Genomic DNA, 22,775 nt, shown 5'->3' on the forward strand with positions numbered 1-22,775 from the left:
GCCCACCTTGCTGTATATGTGTCATTACTACTTGACTGTGCCTGCTTCAGTGGAACAGGAATGTACTGGGTATGTAAATAATGGAGGCACGCTGTGTGTTTGCATTGCCGGCTGACAGATATGTATTCAGACCAAGTCGAAAACTGTACCATAACTCCCCTCCCCTCTTAAGTACTGTGACTTATTACATGTCTCATTATTGTGAATAATAACGTTTCTTATTTATGGGGCTTGGTTTGAGGAGTGTAATTGGGTCTTTTGAAGAATTTTAAACAAATACTAAAATATATATTCCATTGCCCATCTCAGGTCGTAGTTGATAGTGACAAATGTATGGAAAGTATAACCAACTAACAAATCTATACCAGAAAGAGAGGGAAGCGATTTCTATCTATGTAGCTTTTAAAAATGGAAATGTTAAGTTATGATACAAGCCTGTAGCAAAGTAGAAGTATAGAATAGTATGAAGGATATTCAATGTACAGTAAATTAAATTGGCAGATTCAACAAACAGGGTGGAATTTGCTAAATTTATCGTGTATTATGACAATTTAATATAAGACAATGAAGCCTGCTGTGATGTGATGAGCCCTTTTCCTCCCCAGACTAGTGAAGATAATTCTCTTGACAATATGAATCGAAAATCTTTGTTTACTTGTCCAGTTTATTGGAAAACTGAACTGCCAGTTTTCATGAAATTCCTAGAGTGAAATAAAGGCATAGTTGAATAAAACAAAGCATTTGTGACTGCCTGAAATACATTCAGTTTCTTATACATGTTAAGAAAAGAGATTTAACTGTATCCTCATGTGATGCGGTAGAATTTCCTTGGCTCTTGCGCCACCTGCAGGCCAGTGCAGGTACTGTTTCCGTTCACCTCCTGCATCAACAAGCTCCAAGAGGGAACTTACTGTAGTAAAAAGGCTATTGGAGTCCATGTGTCACAGCAAAATATGATAAAGACAAATAAAGCAGTCATAGGGGGTACATTCCCCGATAGCAGACATTATAATAAACAGCTCTTAAAAAAATACAGTGTTTCCCTTATGTGACACCATCTGTGGTGTAAAAGAGTTTCCCAAGAGCACGTTAACACCATTAATCACACCAATCTCATGGTTGGGTGTTGCATTTGAGCCCAAATATCAGGCTAAAATTCCATGACAGCTGGAATATGCTGATGCTAATTTACAACATAACCTGTTGGTTTGCACTAATATCATTTTTATCCTGTGTAATCGGATACACAAAAAACAGCGTTCCACAAGTAGCTGTAAATGACCACTAGTGGTGATAAAGTGCTTTGAGAAACCAAGATCACTAAACACATTCTTGCCATAGAGATGGGATGCGTCTAAAATGACAGTCAATGTACAGTTAACAGTGAGTGTACAGTTGTTCACTCCTGCGTAAAGGCCCAATCAGTGATACAAACGTAAAGAACTAGGTAGCCCCACCACCAACAAAATAAATAAAACATAAAATAGTTATTATATATTATATGTTAATATGTATTCTCTATCTCTATGGGATTTACTCAGCTTTTGATAGAAACACTAGACAACCGATAAAACTATTTTCTGTATTTTTGGGGCTGTAACAGGTTTTATTACGTTTGTAATGGTTGTAATCATTGCAGTAAAGCAGATCCTATATTTTGCTGTGTGATAGGTGAGAAAGTTTCACGTGCAAAGAACAAACTTGGATGCGAACAAAGAATGGAATCTCAGTTGATGTTCTTAGCAATACCGGATTGGTTAGGTAGTTTAAACTGAATCCACAAGACAACCACCACTACATGTGTACACTGGCTTGTGCTCCAGTACTGAAGCATCAGGATGAGGGACCCGACTTAGCATCTTATTTTTCATTAAACAATCAAAGAAAATAAAAGAAAATGGTGAAGAGAATCCAAATCTGTATCGTTGCTGATATTTTAACTTTGTGTTTTTCCGTAAATTAATGCCCTATCTGTTCATACTACAGCGTCACACAAAAGTATCAAAAATAGCAAATCTACAAGCTTGAAACGCGGCGCAGAGCGAAGTGTTTTGAGCTTGTCGATCTGCTATTGACATTGTTTTATTTGAATCCTGAAAAGTAACAGTTTTGGACATACTATGAGGTTTCCACCCAATAGAGACGATATAGGGATTGGAATGACTTGACATCTTCCGCCAGCCAAGGAGAAATACTTCAAAATAATTTTTGTTTCTCCATTTCAGTTGGACTGCAGAGTAAATAAGATATAAATATGACAGACATACAATGAGTGACAGACGACAGTCTCTCCTCATCGAACAAAAAAAAAATCTGATCTCGAGCTCCGTCAAAGAGAACCTGCACCCGACAAATCCCTTTACAGAACTCTGACCCATAAAAATCCAGTGATACGAGTTATTTGATAATAAAGCAAGAAATACGACGAGGCATGGTAACACAGTTCTCCAGTGTCGAAACATCTCTCATAATACAATACCATCAATATATCCCCAAAATCCTTCTGTACATTTGGAAAATACAGCACACTTAAAATAGATATTAGATATGTTTTACAGTAATTGTTTTTTTTTTCTGCCCAGTGTAGTGCTCAACAAAAATAGATATTTGGACATTTTCATAAATAGTGATATTAATGGAGTCTGATATTGGCTCTAGCTTGGGTTCCAGGGTTGAGTATAACATAGTAAAATCACATGGGAAGACAGGGTGAAAGTAGCCAGTTATCATTAATATTCCCGTGTCCTGGATTCAAATGAGTTCAACATTTTCCACAAGGACAACGGCATACAGAGCTTTCGGTGGCATCCCGCTAATTTGAGCACTTCCTGCTTTTACCCAAATTTCCAGGCGTCAAAAAGCACCTAAACCAGGATGCTGAATATTTGCTGTATGCAATAAAAGCTGGTTTAGTCGCAGCAGCACTGTTTTGCAGCCAGGTTTGCCCAGCTCTCTGGTGGCTCTGGATGCGTCTTCCGTACGCAGAGCACAGGAGTAGACAGACATTTGTGCATACTATGAACTTGCGCTCCCAGCAGCATCTATGCATGAGGGGCCATATCATTATAGTGTGCATATACGGGCCCGCTGTCAAGTGAATACATACCCTGTTTATAGAGGGGGTCAGATACAGTACGATACATCTCATTATTATGTACTATTCTTCATTAGTGGCTGGTCATTAACCACTTAAACCCTATATACTTCAGTGACCGGGGTACCCCAGGGGTCTGTCCTGGGTCCACTAATTTTTTTTACCCCTTTACAGCAGTGTTTCTCAAACCTTTTTAATTACAAGGACCCCCATAACTCTTGAGTGTGTAATGGAACCCCCTCAAGGAACCCTGAGGGTCCCTAGACCCCACTTTGAGAACCACTGCTCTACACCAAATATTGCCCCATCTACAATGCCTGCAAATTTGTAGAGCTTGTAGATCTGCTGTCGTTTGCCAAATGATCACCCATTATGACATGCCCAGAAGAGGGGCGCTAGGGTTCACGTGGTTTAGTATTACAATATATTAGCACTTAAACAGCAACAAAGCTTTTAAGTAGAGATACTCTAAGACTTGTGATCCGTCCTTCATCCCAGGTCCCTTAGAAGGTGCAGACATTCAAGACACGGCAAACAAACGCACGCCCAAACGCAAACACAGCTTAAAAACACGGATACGCAGACACACTCCAAGAGACAAGAGATCGGGCCGCTCTTGACATTCTTCCTCTGCCGAGCAGAAGCATGGGACGAGTAAAGATGAGAAAAGAACCCATAGGGTTTCGGCTGCGTTACGCAGACAGGAGTTTTTTTTTTTGCGGCTCCGTTGGGTTGAGCCGACAGTCATTGTCGATGCTGTAAAGCGAGCATCTCTGGACCTCTGGAAAATAATGTTCTGCTTCCTTTACAAATGTGTCGGGAGTTCAATTCCAGTGTCTTCCATTTCATCTGTCAACGGAACATAAATGGAGGTGTGTGTGTGTGTGTGTGTGTGTGTGTGTGTGTGTGTGTGTGTGTGTGTGTGTGTGTGTGTGTGTGTGTGTGTGTGTGTGTGTGTGTGTGTGTGTGTGTGAGTGTAACTGTATGTATGTGTAGTAGTACGTTTACATGGTTGTCTATGAATGTAGGATGTTAGGCGTGTGCGCTTGTATGTACACGTGTGCATAATGTATTAGTGTTTGGGTGTGTTCATTAACTTGCACGGTTGAAACCAAAACAAATCTCACGTTGCACACTCGAGAAAGCGCACTGCGTTAACACACACACACACACACACACACTAGCCAGCTCTGCCTCAGGCGTTGAGCAGTTCGTCCTCAGAGCGGCCGATGGCGTCGGGGTTGGACAGGGGGTCGAGGTCAGCGAACAGGTTGAACCAGGCTGACATGTCCCTGGACACACCTTTAGGAGCTGCACAAACACACACACACACACACACACACACACACACACACACACACACACACACACACACACACACACACACACACACACACACACACACACAAGACATGACGAAAATAGATCAATCTTATCTACCATGATAATTAAATGAACACGTTTCTCTCCGAGAGTTTTAAGTTTTATCTTCTCTTATTATATACTTAACACACTTACTGGAGTAATATGGCCTGTAAATTATATTTTTAAAAATATATTTTTTTATTGTAAAACAAAAAAAATCAAACATCAACATGCCAGTAATCACATCACGAAGAATCCATCTTACCATTGGCTGTTGAACTGGGAGCAGCCTGTGCTGATTGGGTCTGGCCTGCGGGGGGAGGGGGTTGTAGAGGCGGGGCTTGGAACATGGGTGGCGTGGCCCAACCTGGGATATGGACCACCAACATTAAATCATTAGCACGCACACAACACACACACACTCCCTTGATACAAGCTGACATCATCACCACACAGAGTTGAAGGTAGTGTAAGTGATATTTTTGGGTAAAATAAAACAATTAAATAAAAAGTGAAAAGGTTAAAGCTCTATATTAAGACAGTTATCATTGCTATAGTGTTTTTACAATAACAGGGGTCTCCCCGACTACCCACCTCTATAATAAACAGAAAATGAATTTTCAGTTGGGTTGCAAATTTTATCCAACCAGGACAAGAGTACACATTTATCAGCTTCAATTTTATAGAGTTCCATTTCCAAATGTGTTCATCCTGTATGAGCTCTCTCTCCTGATTGGATACAATTGGTATCCTGACCTGAAAATGTGTTTTCTGTGGAGAGACAGGGACACCCCTGTTACTGAACAACCATTCTACAGCAATGATTACTATCAGAATATAGCGCTATTTAACAGCAAAACCGTTACTTTTCAGGATTCAAAAGCAGCAAAAGTAGCAGATCTACAAGCTCAAAGCGCATCTCTTCACTGAGCGTTTCAAGCGTGTGGATCTGATGCTTTTGTGTGACGCTGTAGTGTGATCAAGTAGGGCGTTAATTTACGAAAAAACACAAAAGTTAGAAAATGGAGATAAGAGGTCCAGCAACGATATACTCTTTACAATATGACATGGTTGCACCCTGTGTTGCAGTAAATAAAAGGGGGAGGGAGGGGGTTCATTTCGCACTGACCTGTGGAGCTGAGGCTGTGGTCTAGGAGCTGGGAGGGCAGGAAGCCCGTGGGACTGGGGGGCTGGGACGGCCGCTGGGCCCCGGGTCCGGAGAGAGCGGCGGCGGCGGCCGGCCCTGCAGCCGGCGGAGGAGCGGGGCTGGGGGAGCTGGGCTGGTCGAAGAGCCCGAAGGCGTCCTGCCACTCCCTGCTGAACTCGTCGGCTCCCCCGCCAGCTCCGGGGCTGAGGAGGTCTTTGAGGAAGTTCAAGTCTCCCCTCTCACCCTCCCCGTACACGCCTCCCGACGACTGAGGGTAGGACGGAGCGCTGGAGAGGAGGTCTCCGCCTGAAGGAGTGGAGGGGGGAGGGGGGAGAGAGGGAGTGGTTTGTAAACAAGCACAAGTCAAACTTGTAAGAAACACACCTGGTACTGGTAAAACAGACGCTGAAAAAGGTCAAAGTCTGAACCGAGGAAAGGTAGATTCTCTGGAAGAGAGAGGAAACTCAGAAATTAGTTGGTTATTCTTCATGCCAGGAGGAGAGTAGTGCAGCACGGGAGGGAATTACAGATCTGAGAAAGGGGTAGATTCTCTGAACGAGAGAGGAGACTTAAGAAAATAGTTTTGTTATTCTCCTTCATGCCAGGAGAAGAGAAGTGCAGCACTGGAGGGAATTACAGATCTGAGGAAAGGTAGATTCTCTCGAAGAGAGAGAGAGGAGACTCAGAAAAGAGTTAGTTATTCTCCATGCCAAGAGAAGAGAAGTGCAGCTCTGGAGGGAATTAAAAGATCTGAGATTTGTCCCACGAGACTGCAGCTTCCTGGGCTGAAGCATGGATCTACGGTATATAGCTCTAGGTCAGCTGAAGGAGAGAAGCCTTTTCATTATGTCTAAGACAGAAAGAGATCAACAAGCTCAGAGAACCCAGTGTGCCAGTTTTAAAGGGAGAAAGGAAAGAAGCCTGCGAGAGGATTAAGGGCACTGAATCGAGTGCCGAGACCATACAGCCAGCCTCGTTACCGGTGACAGCGGGCAGCTGCGGAGGAGGAGGAGCGGACTGGAAGTCTCCAAAGCCCCACGACAGGGTGTCCGGATCCTCGGCCTGGGGAGGAGACCGGGGCTGGAGCTGGAGAGAGAGACTTGGCTGGGGCAGGTCACAGGCCATGAGCATAAAGTCATCGTTGCCGCCCTCCGGGTTGAACGGTCCACTTAGGTCGTACAGGGCTGGGGTACAGAGATGGTGTTAGCCCAGGAGTGTGCTAGATTAGCGTTCAATCCGTTCATAGTAACAGCCAAGCTACACCGTCTGCTGTGTGCTACCATGATAATCAAATGAATATGCAGTGCACAAGCTAATAAATCTTCCTCATAAAACAGATACGCCAGTGTATGTTTCATTTGGGCTGAATTGTGGCTTGATTAAACACTTTTCTTTTGGACCAGAGCTTTCATCTTTCTGCTGTCCAGTGGTACAGTGAGCTGGATTCAGTCCAGAGTCGCTTAGTCGTTAGCCAGGCCATCTGTGAAGCATGTAATGCACTAATGTCCTTTAATGACACTAATAATGGCAAATTAATATTACCGAAATCCTTGAAAATGGGGGAACAAAACACTAACCCTGGTCGCTTTGAGTAAGTTTGAGTACTTAGAAAAGCGCCATAAAAATGCAATTCATTATTATTATTATTAATAGGAACAGGAGGGTAAAAAGCTACAAAGACGGCTGTGACATCTGCCAGTAAATGCACCTGTTCACATTATATATAGAAAATGTATTTAAATAAGTCATATTGTTAATCAAAGTCTGATTTCACAAATATTGGGGCTGGGGAGAGAAACTTGGTTGAGGTAATGGTCCAAAATTATGTGAAAATTGAGTTTATTGTTAGATAACCCCTTCTTAAATAGTGAAACTGTGACGGAGCGAAGACTCTCTGGTTCCATTACGTTGGGTTACTTTTTACACACACGAACTGTTTGGACAAGAACTGGCTTTCGAAGACTTCAAACACAAATAGATAAACTCGTATCTGAAGGCCCTCACACTTCCGCCACCGAGCAGAACAAACATGCATGCTTACCGCTATCCAGACTGCCTTGGCTCTGTAAATCAGCACTGTGGGCTGGGCCTGTAGAGGAAACAACCATACAGTACATGGGCATGTCACAAGCAACAGGGTAAATGAGTCGCAGCTCTAGTAATATAACACACACCCAGGACTTTTCATTCCATATTTCAACCTGCAGTGGGCAGTACATACCAGTTTCTGATAGCTTGTCCTCATCCAGGGACACCAGACTAAGATGGGGTGGAGGAAGAGAGAGAAAGAGAGAGAGAGAGAGAGAGAGAGTGAGAGAGAGAGATAGATAGAGAGATTATACCGTATGTCATGAATGCTTTGGCAATATGAGAATGCTTATCATGCCAATAAAGTATTTTTTTTATTTTTTTTACGTTTTGTTTATTCGTTTTTTTCTTTTACATACTCATATGCAGTACAGACATTTACTGAAGCAAATAGGCAAATAGACAGAGTATCTCCAAACAGTGATAAAAATAATTAACAGGATAGACTAATATCAGTAAGAAAAGTGATAAATTGAGTAAGATATAAACAACATCAAAACAAAACAAAAACAAACAGACAACACTCACAAAAGAAAACAACAACAGACAACAAAACAAATACACAACGTAAAATCTCCAAAAACATGTATATATATGGAAAACAGTCCATGGTCTATAAACGCTACATCGAGTTAAGCACAGGTCGTTGAAAGCAATTGTACATGTCAGTGAGGTGATAAGCAGGTATACACCAAGGGTTCATCATACATCAGATTGGTTACTTCCATATATGCAGGTTACAGATTCATTCAGGTTCCGTTGGGGGATCAAGTGCAAGAGTGTCAACGTGCGATAGAAAAGGCTGCCATGCCTTATAGAATTTTGAGATAGAGCCACGCAATGTGTATTTAATTTTTTCTAATTTAAAAAAATATGGTATATCACAAATCCAGCGGGAATGGGAGGGTGAGTATGTTTTCTTCCAATGGGTCAAAATAAGACGTCTCGCCAACAGAGTCACAAAAGCAACAAAGTCTGATTGATATTTGGGCAGAGAAATGGTCTCAGGGAGAACGCCAAAAAGGGAGATAATAGGGGATGGATCTATGGGCATCTGTAAAACATCCGAAATAGTATCAAATATAGATGACCAATAAGAGTGTAAGGAAGGACAGGTCCAAAACATATGGAAAAGATTAGCTGGAGCCTGGTGGCATCTATCGCACGTTGGATCAACATCATTATAAATCCTGGCTAACCTGACCTTGGTCCAGTACACTCGGTGAAAGAATTTACATTGCAATACCCCGTGTTTCGCACATATTGATGAAGTATGAACACGATCCATAATGTCTTTCCAGGTTGCGTCAGGAATATCCTCCCCCAAATCTTCGGCCCAAAGGGTTTTATATGCAGTGGTTGATGGTAAATGAAGATCAAATAATGTGGTATAAAGCAAGGATATCTTCCCCTTAAGGGTAACAGGAGCAGATGCTATAAGTGTGTCTACGGGTGAATTAGGTGGAATAGTCGGGAAACTAGTACATTTCCTACGAACAAAATCACGGGCTTGCAAATATCGGAAAAAGTGGGTTCTGGGTCAATAAAGTATATTTGAATTTGAATAGAAAGAAAGAAAGATGGAGGAGAGTTCAAAAACTAAAAACTTTTTTCACGTATGACAATGCATTTACATGAAACTACCATGCTTTGGAATCATGTTTTGAGTGGCGTATCTCTCACTGCCCAGGCAGATGACTTTCCTTTCTGTCTTATCTCCCTTTATCTGTTCTAAAGTAAACAATGGCCTCTTATTGTTGAGGCTTATTGTTTTAGTATAACACTTCCGTCTCATAGACTATATAGATCGAGCTAGGCATGTTGCCTTACTTGTAATCCCAGTTCTTTGTACTCGTATTCATTTACCATTTAGTGCTTCCTCCAACGTTGCACTCTGTAAGTCGCTCTGGGTAAGAGTGCACGAACAAAGCCTGACATACACAAACGTATGACTGATAATGGGACGTGAGTGTATGTGTGTGTGCGTGTGCGTGTGCGTGTGTGTGTGTGTGTGTGCTCACTTGTCTGTGAGGCTCTGTGTGGACTTCTCCTTGTCATCACGTTTTTTTGTCTGCATCTCTGTTAATTCTTCCAGAGGGTCCCTCAGCTCCTGACAGACAGACAGACAGACAGAGAGAGAGAGAGAGACAGACAGAGACGTATGAGCCATTGCAATACATCTTCCTTTACCTCTTACTTCCTAACCAGCAATTCTTACTTAGTTAATTTCCTTCCAACCACCTATCCTCCCTGATCTCCTTTCCTCCCAAACAACCTCTTTCTTTACCTCCTTTCCTAACTTCCCTCCTTCCCTTCCCACCTATCTTTCTTCCTTTCCTTTGTGGCTTCACTCAGCCCATCCCTCCTCTCTTCCATTCCCTCCCCCCCACAGGGGTTTACCTTCAGTGTGGTGAACTGGTAGGCGACGTGTCCCTGGAAGGCCTGGTGAATTCCTGACATAGCGTGGGCCGTCTTCTCCCAGAACGTCAGCAGAGTGGTCTGAACAGTGAACACACACATAAAATCATACACAACACCGTGTGAACAAGCTCTTTACGATTGATAACGTTTATTGATTGTTCACTGTATAATGTTCCCCAAAATACACCTTTGACATATTATATTTTCATAAGCAAATGTCACTTGAAACCCAACTCTGGGGGGAACATTTGTCAGAAACGGCTGCTCTAACAAGCTCACAATGTGTTGCAGCACCACGCATTGTGAGCTTGCAGATCTGCCATTTCTGGCGAAGAGATTCGGTGTAGAAGGAAATAAGAGCAGACCCAAGCACAACAGTTGCACCTCCGTTTCACTAAGAATAGAAGAGGGTTTAAGTGGTTAAAAGACAGTACCGGTGGTCTGGTTTGTTTTGGTCCATTGACTATGACTGACGGTATACTTGATATTACTGCCAACCATTCTCCAAAGCATACCATGGTTTGTTTGATTTTCAGGGAAGCCGTAGTGATTCCATTCATTTCAGTACAGTATGAAAATCAAACTAGCTCAGTGGCCTTGTGGTCAGAGTGTCCGCCTGAGGCTGGGAGGTCGGGGTTCAATTCCCGGCAGAGTAATTCCAAAGACTATAAAAATGGAACCCAATGTCTCCCCGCTTGGCACTCAGCATCAAGGGTTGGATTAGGGGCAAGTTCCTGAGACATACATACTGGCATCATGTCCAGGGGCTGTACTTGTAGACTGTACATCAAACCATCTCATGTTATGGAAACAGGAGATGGACTCCTGACCTAATGGACCACATGGCTCTGGAACCGTTTGTTCCCACGGTTACTTAATACTTACTTATGAAAATCTAATTGCAGAGACATGGAACTTGCTTGAGATAGGTCAGCCATAAGCCTGAATATCATTATTTGGTAGTTTGGTAGCTATTTCAGTTATTTTAACCCATTAAGACTGGGAACGCATCTGTGTCATTTTAGATTTGAGCTACCGACATTATTTTATACTTTGGCTATTCAAGCTCATAGCGCGAGTGCCGCGCTATGAGCTTGTAGATCTGCCATTTTTGAAAACGCTTGAACATTTGTGCAAATCTTTGAATATATATTTGTTAAAGCGAACATTTGTAACTCAAATCTTTGCTTCTGGAGGTCCCTGGAACAAAATATTTTACAAATGTTCACTTTAAAAAAAAATATATATATATTCAAAGATTTGCACAAATTGTCACGATAAAAAAAAAAAAAAAGCAGATCTACAAGCTCGTAGCGTGCCACTCGGTGCAGCGCTATGAGCTTGTAGATCTGCTATTTTTTAATAGCCAAAGAAATCTAAAATGACACAGACAGATGCGTTCCCGGATTTTAATGGGTTAATTAGTCGCACAAACACATGAACCAGCAGCACCAAAAAAAAGGATGGATATTTCAGGTATCATCAATGAAGCCTCACACAGACCTGGTAGGTGCAGAGGGAGTGGGACAGCATGTTACAGCGGCTCGCCCCAAGCATGTCCACCTTCTGACACACGTCGTTCTTCAGCTTCTCAAACTGCCCCTTCGTTCCCCTCACCTGGGCTTGGACCTTAAGCACACGCACATCAACACACACGCACGTTCAAATATATACCGATGACAATTTGGGTTTCATGTTGAGGAAGAATTATACTATGCTGTTATTATGGTTGTTTATATCTAACCTTTAAATGTAACCCATTTAGACTGAGGCCGATTCTAAAAACGCCTTCTAAATATTAAAAGAATGTAGCTTTCTGAAAAGAAATATGTTGCTATATACTGTACATAGCACCAAGAACCCCAAAAGGGGTTCCCGGATCAAAAGGTAAAGTTACATGTAGGGGTTCCCGGTCTAAATCACTTTTAGTACTTAGAATATATTATAATATGACATGATTCAGCTTGTCCTTGTAGCAGCAGAACTACCGTACCATAGAGTCATGCTTTCAGGTATTTTAACACACCGAATCCACAAAAGATTTGTTGCATACACGCTTTATTGTGCGCGTAGGTTCGAGTGCGACTGTTCTCGCCACACCCGGCCACAGTGGGACATCTGGTCATCCTATATACAGTGCATTTCAAGGAGGACTTTTTTCCGCGCAGAGCGGGGGGGGGAACAGCCAGTGAGAACGGCTGCATTCATTAACATGGAGCTGAAGAAAAGCAGGGTCCGTGCACGTAAGGTTGTGCGCCAGGTGGGTTTCATGCGTAATAAATCAAAATCTGCAACGGTAGGCACTTATGCAACGAAACACACACACACACACACACACACACACACACACACACACACACACACACACACACACACACACACACACACACACACACACACACACACACACACACACACACACACACACACACACACACACACACACACACACACACAGTATTCTCTCCAGAGTCCACAACTGCATGAACACACATGCACCCAAGCCACTCATCCATCCACACACACACAAACAATATGCGCCCCTCTCTCTGTCTCTCTGACCTTGCGGAACTTCTCCAGCTGTTTGTATGTGTCTGGGTCCAGCTCCAGGGAGGCGTCCTTCATCCAGAGCAGGGCCCCTCGGTACTCGGTGCGAGACTTCTCCATGCGTTCCACGGTCAGCAGGGTGTCGGCGATGGCCCGCCGCCTGAACGTCTCCACCTCCTGGTACATGCGCTGCAGTGGAGGACACAGAGCCAGCCTGCAAGGGACACAGTACCAATTCTCAGTCCTATAACTCTGAGAGTGAACCAATGGAACCAAGGACCCAAACATTTAACCCATTCAAATCGGGAAAGCATTCGTATCATTTTAAATTTGCATTTTTTAACACAAATCTTCTGGGGGTCCCTGTCACAAAACATTATCATGGTCCGCGGCCAAATACATATAATTTTAGAGGTCCTGGGCACGAAAACGTTTGAGAACTAATGATTTAGAATGCATTTGTAGAATCGGCCTCATAGGTCTTAATGGGTTAAAAATGACAGCAAAAACGGAACAGCTGGAGCTAAAAAGATTCTAACAATGAGTTCCCCTTCCGTTCTGACCTCTGCTTAGCCGAGGAACACAGGGCCCTGCTGGTGGCGTCCATCATATTGCCTGCCTTGGTGCGGTCGTGTTCACCCTGGAAGCGCAGGAACAGACCCAGCTCATTCTCCTCCTGGGACAGATCTGAGGACAGAGACACAGGTTTACTGGATGATTAGATCAACGGTTCCTCAAACCTTTTTAATTTCAAGGACCCCCAATTTGATATACCATATATGGCCGTAGTCGTGATCCCCATAACTCTGACAGTGTACAAATGGAACAAATGGACCCGCATTTGTACACAGAGTTACAGCCCTAAGGGTCCATTTGGTTAACTATCAGTAATTTTGCTGGGGACCGCCTGGAACCCCCTCAAGGACCCCTGGGGGTCCCCGGACCCCACTTCTCCAGCTGTTTGTATGTGTCTGGGTCCAACTCCTGGGAGCTGGACCCTGTGTGTGGCATTTCTGCTTTATTTCTGATAGAGACAGTTAAGAAGACAGGAAGGGAGGGGATACAGGGGGGGATGACATGGCAGCAAAGAGCCTCGTGTCTTCAAACCCGGGCCTATAGCCTTGCTGCAGAGAAATGTTGCGCCTAATAATGGCGTCACTTAGCATGTTTTGTTATCAAACAGGTGGATATGAATATTAATGGGAGCATGGATATTGCTGACCAGCTGATGTTTTTCTAAACTATGACCTGCGTGTCATCGTGTGTGTCACTCACGTGTGATTCTCTGTTGGTACTTCTCAATCACCTTCAGCAGCTCTGTGCACGTGCACTGGACCGAGCGGAAGAACTGATGACACACACACACACACACACAGAGTTGGATAGCGTACTGTACAGCATATCTTCCTAAAAGGAGTAGTGCATTAAAATTGTTCAAAGCAATTGGGATTACAATCCTTATTATAAAAGTAGTAGTCATTTAAATATCCCTGACACACACTCACGGATGTGCACGCATGCACACACACACACACACACACACACACACACACACACACACACTTCAGCGTAGAGGGCAGAGTTCTGGTACAGACCGTGCCTCGCATTATTATTTATAATTATCTCTCTTCATCTGTCTGTCTGTCTGTCTGCACTGGATGGGATGAGGTTGAGTGCAACAGATGAGACATCAGCCTGTCTAACCCCCCCCCCCATACGGTGGTCATGGCAACACAGAATCTGAGACCCGGTCTCTCCTGTGCTGCCGTCGTCTGATTGGAAGAGGGGAAAAAGCTGATGTACATGCAAAGGGTCGGTTAAGACTTTTAGAGCCGACCGCTTGCTTAGCGAGGGACAGATTTGAGCTTTAACGCACCACTGCTCACTGCATGTGTGTGAAGTGTGCATGGTTATACAACAGGGTACACTGACATTCCACATACTGTCCTCTTTATGCAAACCTTCATTTACACCCAAACACCTGATTTTCCAAGCACCATTTTAGAACAATTACAGTCCATTTCTGATTCAGAGCACGGGCCTCTTGTCTGCTCTATTTTTGCTTCTGCTGATGAGAACACGCAGAGAGGGGCCTACAGTGGGGTGAGGTGAAGCCATTATCTCTACTGGTGCAATTACAATGACCACTTAATGTCTCACTCACTATTTGTTTTGCCTCCATAACCTTATCTGCTGTGCCGCTGATTGCAATTTAGTCCTAGACCTGGCATGGACTATAAAGTGAGACACACTCAGCACACTAAATACGACCTATATAAACTCTTTGCCGCTCAAGTGTTTTTACAGACCTTAGGAAAAGTCTGGACCATATAGTTTTGCTATTGCATCTTGTCCATGTGTCTTATGATTTGTGAGTTTTAACAGTGTAAAACAGTGCCTGCATAAATGATTAGTCCATGTCAGAATAGCATTGCTCAACTCAAAAAGAAAAGAGTGTGTCTATTTTACAGTACAGGTGTTCAGAAATTTAATTCAAGCACATATGACACACAAGTGTGCCATAATCACTTTGTCTAGCTCCTCACAGTTTCCACGCTATGTTTTGCAAGACCACCGCACGTCACGGTGAGCTTCTTGATCTATTTTTGCCGCGGGACACCATCGTACAATGGAGCAAAAATTGGCCATTAGAGCTGAGGAGAGAAGCAGTGGTTCAGGGACACATTTACAGTAGGTAGTTACTGATTAACTTAAAGGGTAACTGGTGGCCTCTTTAGCCCAGACTTCCAGGATACAGGAGCCTAACATCTGTGACCAGCAGAGCTGCAACAGACCTCTGATTTGACACGGCTCACTGGCTACAGACCCTGCTATTTCACACTGGACGCATTTTTTAAAAATGGACACTTCTCACAGTTGTTGCCATGTTTGCGAGTTCCCCTTCCTCGTGCGTTCAGTGGGGAAATTCCGCACAAATTTGGCAAACAAGCCAAGAATTGGCTAGCTGCCAAATGCTGGTCAATTCGAGCTGTAGTTTGTCAACTCTACCTGCTGCTTCTATTGCAACCATTCTTGGGCTACCATTCTCTTCTGAAGAAAAACCTGGTGAAATAGTGAAAATGACGAATGCATTTTGGGACCGTAATAACGATGGTGGCCCTTGGGTGATTGGGTGAATTTACTTCATTGCACCCTGATGAAGGTGCACTGTGATGTATTTTTTTTACTATCATCATTTCTCTGTTCCCTGTGAATGAAAGCATTTCATAAAGAACATACACAGAACTCATATACATACAGTATATGCCTGGATTGTATTTGCTGTCCTGTCATAAACTGTACTAGCAGAGAAAAGTTAGTTTTGTGCCTCAGTGCATTACCATCTGGGTACTCAAGCGGTTAGCCTAAATCCAACACACTGCGGCGGTTTTTATTGCGTCGCTGTTCCGGAGAGGGCTGATTCACAATAACGTCAATAACAGACACAGGAGAAGGTGACAAATAGACACAGCAGCAGCTGCTGCAGCAGCCATTTCCCTGACCTGGTGCAAAAAATATAAAATACATCAAGAGGACGTTGTTTTCTTTCATTTCTTTTTAAATGTCAAGATGTACGACACCTCTGCGACCGCTCTCTCTATTCTGTGACTCTTTTCTCACGCTCACTTGGAGCCTCCATTTCCCCTCTCCTTCTACTTCTCCTCTCTGGCTCTCTGCCTCATGGGAGGGGGGCGAGGGGGAGGGGGGGGGTTATGTGTGAGGGACAATGAAAGTAGGCTGACAGAATAAGGTCTTTGGTCCTCAGTGAACAAGGCTCTCTCAGTCCGTCTCCAACAGCTGTGTGTAACAGTAACCGGGCCCTCCGTCTCACAGGACCGGCCCGCCTCGCCGCCAGCGACAATGAAACACTAACAAGGTTCTGCCACTACAGATTTTTTTTTTTGATGATTCTCTCCTTTTACTGACTCTGAGACACAAGAGCCGTGATTGGGAAAGAGATGGGGCATATATATTAATTTTTTGTTTTTACTTGTACTAAACACCAGTTTATTAACCACTTATGACCTATTTTATACTTTGTCATAAGATGGTGTTGCATAAAAAGCTCACAACGTGTCGCGATGCGACTCAGGTCAACAATACTGTGTTCATTTTATGTACCTAAAAATAAATCTCAAGTAAGTCAACGTCAACTGGCTACCATCAGACTGTTGAACAAGGCATGAACACCACCTGCCTGAGGTGGTTTTTAAACATGTGAAATGTGCGGGCTTTCTTTTACCTTCACATGCTGCACAAACTGGTCTTTGAAACAGCATCTTAAGGAACATTGTACCTGCTGCTTCTTTTTTTCTTTGCCTGGCTATGATGCTAATGTTTCAAAATAACATGTACACACCAGCATATCTCTGCTGTCCGGCAGGAACCAGCTAACTCCAAAATGTTCATTTTTCAGGAAATTAAAAAAACAAAACAAAAATGGAGTTAGGAGGTTTTGTTCATCATTGATGAGAACAGCTGAATGGCTCACAATGAGGTTGGAGCTTGGAGGTCAAAAGGGGTGGAGCCTGGAGTCAGCAAAACTAGCTAACTCCACCCCCCTTTGCTGGAGTTAGTTGGTTTAGCAGAAAGTTTGAGGATCCAATGGAGTTAGCTGCTTTTGTCAGAAGCACTTTTTATAGGTTCAATATTTTTTTTTACCAACACACAGACGTAAAGGGTGTTCAATAGCACTGATTTATAAAAAAAAAAAGGCAAAAGCAGAAAAATTGAGTTCCTGTCGGTCAGCAACGAGTTCCTGCCGGACAGCAACGAATTATGCTGCTAACATTCTAAATATAATGTACAGTATATATCTACCTTTACATACGCTATCCGTACATATACATCTTTATTTTTCTACTTTAACCTGTTTTCTATCTCTTTCTCTCTGCTCTCGCTCTACCTCTATCCTGTCTCTTGTCAATCAATACAATAAAACATGTTCCAACTGTGGTGTGACAAATCAAACTGAATATGATTCTTCACCAAACATCATTCTTTCTCACTAAGCCCAAGCGGTGGAAGCCTTCAAAAGAAACTAAGTTACTTCCTGGAGCAAAACTTGCCCCAGATTACCTGAATTCTGCGGTGGTTGGTTGGCAAGTGTTTTTTTATCTCTACGCCACTCAGACACCCCTTGGATTCCAACCCCAACTCATATGCCATGTTTTACAGCTGGTTATCATAGGGTATGTTAAGACCTATTTAACCTCTTAAGCCCTACATACTTTGTCGTACGATGATTAGCAGAAATAGCTGATCTACAAGCTCACAACGCGTCGCATGCATCACAACACGTTGTTAGCTTATAGGGGTAATATTTTCGCTATTGTTTTAGACAGCATTTTCACCTATCACATGCCCGGAAACAGGGATGCCAGGTTGAAAGTGGTTGATGCAAAAATATCGTCCTCTTAGCGTTTACCTCCAGCTTGGCGTCCAGATCAGCATCTGAAGCGACGACGTACTCGTCCTCCTTCTTGCCCGTGGCTTTGATCAGCACCTGCTTGGTTTTCCAGAACTTCTTCTGCATGCGGGCCATCACCGAGCTGTCCTCGCCCAGCAAGGCCCGGCCGCCGCTCAGCATGTCCCCCGCGAACCTGTGTGTCAGAGCGGACACGGCTTAGTCAGTGACACTGCACTGTTCCTTAGTTGTCAGGGCAGGGGGCCCCCCAAAAGAGGCTGAGTTTCTGAACTTCTGATGGGATGGGGGGGATTAGAAACACTGACTTAACAGTCCTGACAGGTCTGTCTACAGGCTTTATAATATGCAGAATGTTTCATAATATATAGTGGCTTTATACAACAGTACATACCCGTCCATCTTCTAATATTCCTGTCCGCTCTGCAAGAGACACAAAAAAATAAAAAAATTAAAAGACCAGTGCATGCAAGTGAAGAATACAGTAGAATGAAGGCATTACATGGCCCTCAACACTACACCCCTAACTATTCAAAGTGCATAGTTAACTTGATAGATAGATTCTTGATTCTTTATTAGTCCTTGCGGGAATTTATTTTGCCCCAAGCAGCCATAAGGACACAGAAATCACACAATACATTAACAAACAAATAACACAATACATAAACAAATCACACAATAAATTGACAATATGTGATTGATTTCTCATCAATAATAAGAAGCAAGAGCAAGTCAAATGTATGTGATAAAGGTTTTGGTACAAGTTCTTTAATTATACAGGTATTTGTCTCTGGAATGGTTAAACAAACTCAATCTAAACAGGTTTTTAACTCTTTACTAACTTTTTTTTTTTTAAATCATCATGTAAATTGTGTAAACATTTATGGAAAATGTTAGTCTATGGACAAAAACAATTAAATGTTTTAATGCAATTAAAAGGGGACTTTTTTGTTGCATACTATAACATGAACTGATTATTATTTATTCCAGTGTTAATTTGTTCCATTATTAACATTTTGTTTATTTATTTTCCCCGTTGCCTTGCCACTTAGACTTGTTTAGTATTATAAGAGGGCCAAATTGGAAATAGGTGTTTTATAATACTGTATTATCCTACTGTAGGTGTTGATTTATAGCCTATATTGTATGCAACTTAAATGTACAAATCAATCAATCAATGAACACTACAGGTACATGACAAAGTGAAGCATCAAGCAAGACAGATGCCAGACATGACACCAATTTAATATTACATTTATGCGACAAGCTTACAATTGCATAATTATTAACTTGACTTATAGCGCTGGTTCTCTAAGTGGGGTCCGGGGATGGGTCCTTGAGGGGGTCCCACCGAGGGCAGGGGGTCCCCAGCTAAAGGATTGATATTGAGGAACCAAATGGCCCCTTACAGGCCTGTAACTCAGACAGTGTGCAAATGCAACCCTTACTGGTCCATTTGCACATAGAGTTGCACCGATACCGATATGACTTATTTCACGTATCGGATATCGGACGTAAAAAAAAATATATATATATTTTTTTTTTTATTTTTTTTTTGTGTTTAACCCATTTAGACCTGAGGCCGATTCTAAAAACGCCTTCTAAAACCTAACCATAGTTGGTTAATACAATTTTAAGAAGCAGCTAAGTATGCACATTGTTTTAATTTATTATTTGTAGGTATTTTCTTTTGGTGATAGATCATAGTGTATTTGTTTTTTTTCTACTGTTATTGTACTTTAAAATATTCAGTAATAAATGTCTTTAATTGAAAGGTAATGCATTTTTTTTGTATTTAAAGTTTTGCTCGGATATCGGCATATATATCGGATATCGAAAAATATCCTAATTGATATATCGGATCGGAATTGAAAAAAACTGTATCGGTGCATCTCTATTTGCACACTCTCTGAGTGGTAACAGGATAGGTGGGCACCATGGGACCTCAATGTAAAATCTGGGCACCAGATCTGGGGTAAAATTGGCTATTTTGTTGTTAAAAAGTATAATATTTGAAAAATGGTCTTAAGTAAAGTAAAGTATACATGATTAGAACATGCTTAAACATTCTACAATTAAGGTCTAATATTTCTACAATTGCTACAAAACCTGTATATCCAGTCATTTTGGGGCATCAACAAGAAGTTGAAGGATAAAATTAAGTCTGATAATGATGTACCTTGCATTTTCACATCATGTGTACTTTACATGACTTATTATTATTATTATTATTATTATTATTATAATGATGTACCGTGCATTTTCACATCATGTATACTTTATATAAGACAATTTTTCAAATATTACATATATTTTAACATTTTGGACAAAATGCCCAGATGTCCCTAGTGCCCACCTATCCTGTATCCCTCTGAGTTATGGGGGTCCATGGCCTGATACATACCAAACTGGGGGGGGGTCATTGAAATGAAAAAGCCTGAGAACCACTGACTTCTGGCTAGCTCCGACGGAACAGGTTCCGTAGGGGCTAACTTCTAGCATGCTACAGACAGTGACCTGACCACTTTAGGTTGCAGGGAGCTCCATGTGCAGCAGCAGCAGGACAGATGCAACACAAAGGGCCAAAACGTGACAGCTGTTTCCAGTTATTTAAAAGGCATGTCATGACTCATGATGACACAGAGGGACAGAAGCAGGGTACGTCAAGTCATGGTACCAGATCTCAAGACAATGCTATGCTGAAGGTGCCTACAACAACCAGTACTACGCTGGGAGATACAGTCTTCAGTGTCAATGCTCCATATATACAGTATATGGAACGAATGTCAAGAAAAGTTGATCATGTCCTTGTTTCTTTTGCTATTTAAAAAAAGATTTGTAGCTGACCTTATATTGGAAGAAGGCCTATGCACCTGTTTGGTATTTTTAAAACCTTTTTATTTTATTTTATTATATTTATGTGTTCCTTGTTGTCTATTACATGTCATTAAAATCATTGTTGAAATGCTCCTTTTGTAGACAGGGCGCCATTGGAAAAAAGAGACCCTGGTCTCAATGGATTTCCCTGAAATAAAAGGTTTCAATCATAAGGTCCAAAGCAGAGCTGTAATGTTGTTAGAGAATCAGACACCTGAGGGACATTTTAATGTCTGTGTGTGTGTGAGAGACACACACAAGCAGCTGGCTGCCTAGCAGGTGTTCAGTTACACATCAAACCATTGTTACAGGGCTTATCATTCATGTCTGACACTTGTATCGAACAAAAGGTCTGTTTGATCGTAAAAAACGTACCTTCATCAGCCGAGATCAACCCAGAAAACACAAACATAACTAAAAGAAATCCACCTTGATAGCAGGTTTTCTCAGATGCTAAGAGGTGCTAGCAGCAGGTTAGCTGCCCCCACAGAGCTAACGTTAAAGGAAAAACAATGACTTCAACCCAACACGTTCCTCTCAGTTAATGTCTTTTAGCTGGATTTTTTAGAGTAGATTTTTGGACTCTACCTTGGTTAGGTCAGTCCTCTTGTGTCGGGAGCATCTACATCCAGCTGGTGAAGAAGCTGCTAGCCTCCTCTACAGAGCCATCATCATCATCTGATCTGACTGACTCAGAGCAGAAACAGGATATGCAAAGCAGCTGTTGCCTTCCTCTGCCACGTGGTGGTGCTGTTCTTACACGATGACGCCACAATGCATTATTTAGAGTCAGTGGTATAAACTTAAGTGTTTCCAATTTTCAATACATTTACTTCTACTCCACTTACTGACTACATATCAGAGGCAAATATTGTACTTTTTACTCCACTACAATTATTTGAAAACTTTAGTTACTAGTTACTTTGTAGATTTGATTACAAAACATACAGTACATTTGCCACTTCAGCCCTTAATACACAAAATAGCAGATCTACAAGCTCACAACGCATTGCGATGTGAGCTCTGCTATTTTCAAAAGATTTGTATGCGTTTTGAAAACTTGTGAAAATGCATAATGTATAATTAATACTTTTAACTTTTGGTCTTTATTATATTTTGATGCCAAAACTTTGGTACTTTTACTCAAGTGAATTTGGAATAACAGACTTTTACTTGTAACGATTGAGTATTTTTACAATGTTGTATCGATACTTTCTCTTAAGTAAAACATTTGAGTACTTTTTTCCACCACTACTGTTGTTACACAATGACGCAACAATGCATTACAACAGTCTTTGGTCCAACTAGGTTTTTGAGGAGGAAACAAATGTAGGCTATCTGTATTTTTTTCCTGGGGAACAAGTTTTGCTTAGCAAGTTTCAGAAATTCCAGGGAGTACCTACCTATATGTGTTACTTTTAATATCGATCATTTATGGTCCACGTTATTAAAACCTAACATTTAATAAGATCCTAGTTTAAACACACACGCACATGGACGGACGCACGCACACAGACAGACAGACAGACAGACACTGAACTTAATTTAACATGTTTGTTTTCTTGAATTGAAGCCAGCAACTTTTTTGCAGTCATTAAGTACTTGCCCATTTCTTTTTCAGTTTCTTCTAATTGTATCAACTTTTGATGAAAGCATTTTACCCCACCATAACATAATGACATTTACTACTCGGCTACTGCAACACAAAGCTGAAGAAACAGCCCCAGGCAACTTTCGTTCATGGGTTTATCTCAGGCAAGCAATTTCACAGGAATACAAAGAGAGACACAGTATAAGAAAACAATTACCAG

At 42.1% G+C, this 22,775-nt stretch overlaps 1 protein-coding gene across 3 annotated transcripts; it reads right to left on the reverse strand.

Annotated features, from left to right (window-relative positions):
- Positions 1-666: 666 nt before the first annotated feature.
- Positions 667-21,662, reverse strand: ical1 (islet cell autoantigen 1-like). Of its 3 annotated transcripts, XR_013932753.1 has the most exons (16): positions 21,553-21,662; positions 18,482-18,510; positions 18,091-18,265; positions 13,938-14,010; positions 13,226-13,349; positions 12,678-12,876; positions 11,619-11,744; positions 10,095-10,193; positions 9,716-9,804; positions 7,828-7,865; positions 7,648-7,695; positions 6,572-6,790; positions 5,589-5,912; positions 4,725-4,826; positions 2,991-4,405; positions 667-2,953 (listed from the first exon to the last, which is right to left on the reverse strand). XR_013932753.1 is itself a non-coding variant. In XM_080422905.1 (15 exons), the coding sequence occupies exons 2-15, from the start codon at positions 18,487-18,489 to the stop codon at positions 4,290-4,292; spliced, it is 1,725 nt and encodes a 574-aa protein (XP_080279031.1). In that variant the 5' UTR covers positions 18,490-18,510; positions 21,553-21,662; the 3' UTR covers positions 667-4,289. The 3 variants fall into 3 exon arrangements, 2 of the variants coding, with proteins under 2 accessions (XP_080279031.1, XP_080279030.1); XM_080422905.1 differs by having other exon boundaries at positions 667-4,405; positions 6,587-6,790; XM_080422904.1 differs by having other exon boundaries at positions 667-4,405.
- Positions 21,663-22,775: the final 1,113 nt, after the last annotated feature.

This window comes from Gymnoscopelus braueri (genome assembly GCF_963280865.1).
Source record: "Gymnoscopelus braueri genome assembly, chromosome: 24".
Classification (NCBI taxonomy): Eukaryota; Metazoa; Chordata; class Actinopteri; order Myctophiformes; family Myctophidae; genus Gymnoscopelus; species Gymnoscopelus braueri.

Coding starts and splice junctions, on each gene's coding strand:
- ical1 (XM_080422904.1), bottom strand. Junction 7,866..9,715: donor ACACAGAGCCTCACAGACAA/GTGAGCACACAC, acceptor ACCCCATCTTAG/TCTGGTGTCCCTGGATGAGG. Junction 4,406..4,724: donor TCCCAGTTCAACAGCCAATG/GTAAGATGGATT, acceptor GTGTTTGTGCAG/CTCCTAAAGGTGTGTCCAGG.